Below are 2,846 nucleotides of genomic sequence, written 5' to 3' on the forward strand. Positions count from 1 at the left end.
TGCATGGGCTTTTCCACGGGCTCTTCCCAGGCCAGCGATAGAACAAGTGTCTCCTGCATTGTAGGCTGATTCTTTACTATCTAAGCCATTAGGGAAGCCCTGAGTAAACATATATTGTATGAGTAATTACATATGCATATATATAATATCACATACAAAATTATGTATATATTTTGTTGAAATCAGTAACTATTTCTCTATAATGTAATGCAATACAAATTATACCGATATAATGTCAGAATGAAATATTTGATCAGAATTATATTAAAGAAAGTATCTTCTGAATGAATAATAACATATAACTTTTTAGAAAGCTGAACTTCAGTGAAAAGTCACATGTCGGTTTCTCAGTTTCTTCATAGATATTTCCATCTCCTTATTTCTCAGTGTGTAGATAAGAGGGTTAAAGAGTGGAGTAAAAATGGTGTAAAACACAGAGAGGAGCTTGTCCACAGAGAACCTACTAAAAGGCCACACATAAATGAAAATGCAGGGCCCAAAGAAGAGTGTGACTACCATAATATGTGCAGAGCAAGTTGAGAGTGCTTTGGAGACCCCACCAGCTGCACGCTGTCGGACAGTGATAAGAATAACAGTGTAGGAGATCAGGAGGAGAAGAAAACAGCTCATGGAAAGCAACCCACTGTCTGAGATCATAAGTATACCCAAGACATAGGTGTCCAGGCAGGCAAGCTTGATCACAAGAGGAAGGTCACAGAAAAAGCTGTCCACCTCGTTGGGGCCACAGTAAGGTAAATTTACAGTAAAGGCTACCTGACTGATGGAGTGCACAAATCCAATGACCCATGAAACCAACACCAGCCCCACGCAAGTCCGCCGGCTCATCACTGTCATGTAATGCAAAGGCTTGCATATAGCCACATACCTGTCATAGGCCATGGTAACAAGAAGTACCATCTCAGCCCCACCAACAAAGTGCAAGAAGAAGATTTGAGCCATACATCCTCCGAAGGAGATGAGCTTTTGATCACTAAGGAAGTCCCTGATCATCTTGGGAGTGGCAAATGAGGCCAGCCATATGTCCAGGAAAGAGAGATTCCCCAGCAGGAAGTACATAGGGGAGGAGTGTAGGCGGGGGTCAGATATTACAGTGACAATAACGATAAGGTTGCCCAGAACAGTGACCACATAGATCTCAGAGAAGAATACAAAGAAAAATTTTTGTAGATGTTGTGAAGTGCAGAGTCCATGCAACACAAATTCTGACACCAAGGAATAATTCTGCAGGTCCATTGTCACTGGTCTCAGATTTTGTTCTGAATCTACACAAAGAAAAGAAATATAAGTGAAAGTGCCTATCATTTCCAGGCACATGAAAATGAACAACTAAGTGTGATCTAAATATAATTTTTACGTTGTAAGAGACAACATAAAATAAGATATATAGAAGATTAAAACCAATTCCCTACCAACATATTTATTCACCTTTTTCAGACTTCAGTGTTTCCTTAGGGGCAGTTGTTAGACATTCTGGGAGACTCCAGCATATGAGAGTTTGGGAATATTTTTTTCTTATCTAGCCTTTGCCTGTGAGCAAATGTAGAATCAATTATGTACAGAATGTGAACCAAAAATCCTTGTAGGATTGAGAATATAAAGATTTTCTTGATAGTATTGTAGTCTGTCCACCTGTCAATATTATCAGAATGTGTAACTGTTTTTAAGTAACAAACATAAGAATTGGAATTAAAACTTAATTTAAAATAATGCCATCAATGACAATTGAATGAACATTGTCAAATCTCCCCTTCTCTCTTTTCCATTTACCTGTTCTGTGCTTAGTCACTCAGACATGTCAGACTGTTTTTTACCCCATGGCCGGTAGCCCGCCAAGCTCCTCTGTCCATGGGGATCCTCCAGGCAAGAATACTGAAGCAGGTTGCGGTGCCCTCCTCCAGGGGAGCTTCCCAACCCCAGAACCGAACCCAGGTCTCCCTCATTGCAGATGGATTCTTTATCCACTGAGTTTCCAGGGAAGCCCCTTGCATTTACATAAACTTAAAACAATATCTGGCAAAGACATTTGATGGGTGGCCATATCTACATATCTAAACACCAATCAACATGTCTCTCACCAGAAGCCAAGAGATGAAGTAAATTTCATTCCTTAGTGGAAAATTGAAAGGAAAAGTATTCCTCCAAACTAAAAAGCATGATTTGGGTTAAAAACATATATGAGATGATATATAAATATAGGATAACTGCCAGATTGTGAACCGTTGTTTATGCTGTTTAGTAAACTGGGGGGTAGTGACGTTATTGTGCTATATATGAGTTATAGAGTGGCATTTATCGTATTTTCTGTTACTGTCTTTCAGCAAAATTTGATCTAAATAGTAGCCCAATTATATACAATTTTAATCTAAAGCATGAATCTGTACCATCAGGGAGAATAGCCTCAGTTGAGGCCACCAGACTCTTTCCTAAACTTTACTATTTGTCAACATCTTGGAGAAAACTTAATTATCAAATCTACAAATGACAGAAATCTGATGGAGTTCACTTATTAAATATTTCAAAAGGCTAGAAAAATGGGCTGTAGTCAGCAAATTCTATATATTAAAAAGAAGGAGAAAAGAGTGTAGAACCGATACTTACCATGTTAATAGGGATATAGACTATTATCCATGCACTTCTTTATAATTCTGTTTTTTATGCTTTTAACTATACTGAGAAGATATTTTTTCTTTTATCATTTAGAAGTAAGAGAAAACTGTTTTTGTCAAAAAATGAAAAAACCCTTATAGTATAGTTTGTTATTAATGCTTGTAATTAACTGAATGATAAAGAAGATCTGGTTCAGAAAAATCATATCTTATTTTCCA

General features: G+C 37.6%; 1 protein-coding gene across 1 annotated transcript; it reads right to left on the reverse strand.

Annotated features, from left to right (window-relative positions):
* Positions 1–321: 321 nt before the first annotated feature.
* Positions 322–1,254, reverse strand: OR4K14 (olfactory receptor family 4 subfamily K member 14). Its single transcript, XM_069597445.1, has one exon. The coding sequence runs from the start codon at positions 1,252–1,254 to the stop codon at positions 322–324; it is 933 nt and encodes a 310-aa protein (XP_069453546.1).
* Positions 1,255–2,846: the final 1,592 nt, after the last annotated feature.

Source organism: Ovis canadensis, chromosome 7 (genome assembly GCF_042477335.2).
Source record: "Ovis canadensis isolate MfBH-ARS-UI-01 breed Bighorn chromosome 7, ARS-UI_OviCan_v2, whole genome shotgun sequence".
Taxonomy (NCBI): Eukaryota; Metazoa; Chordata; class Mammalia; order Artiodactyla; family Bovidae; genus Ovis; species Ovis canadensis.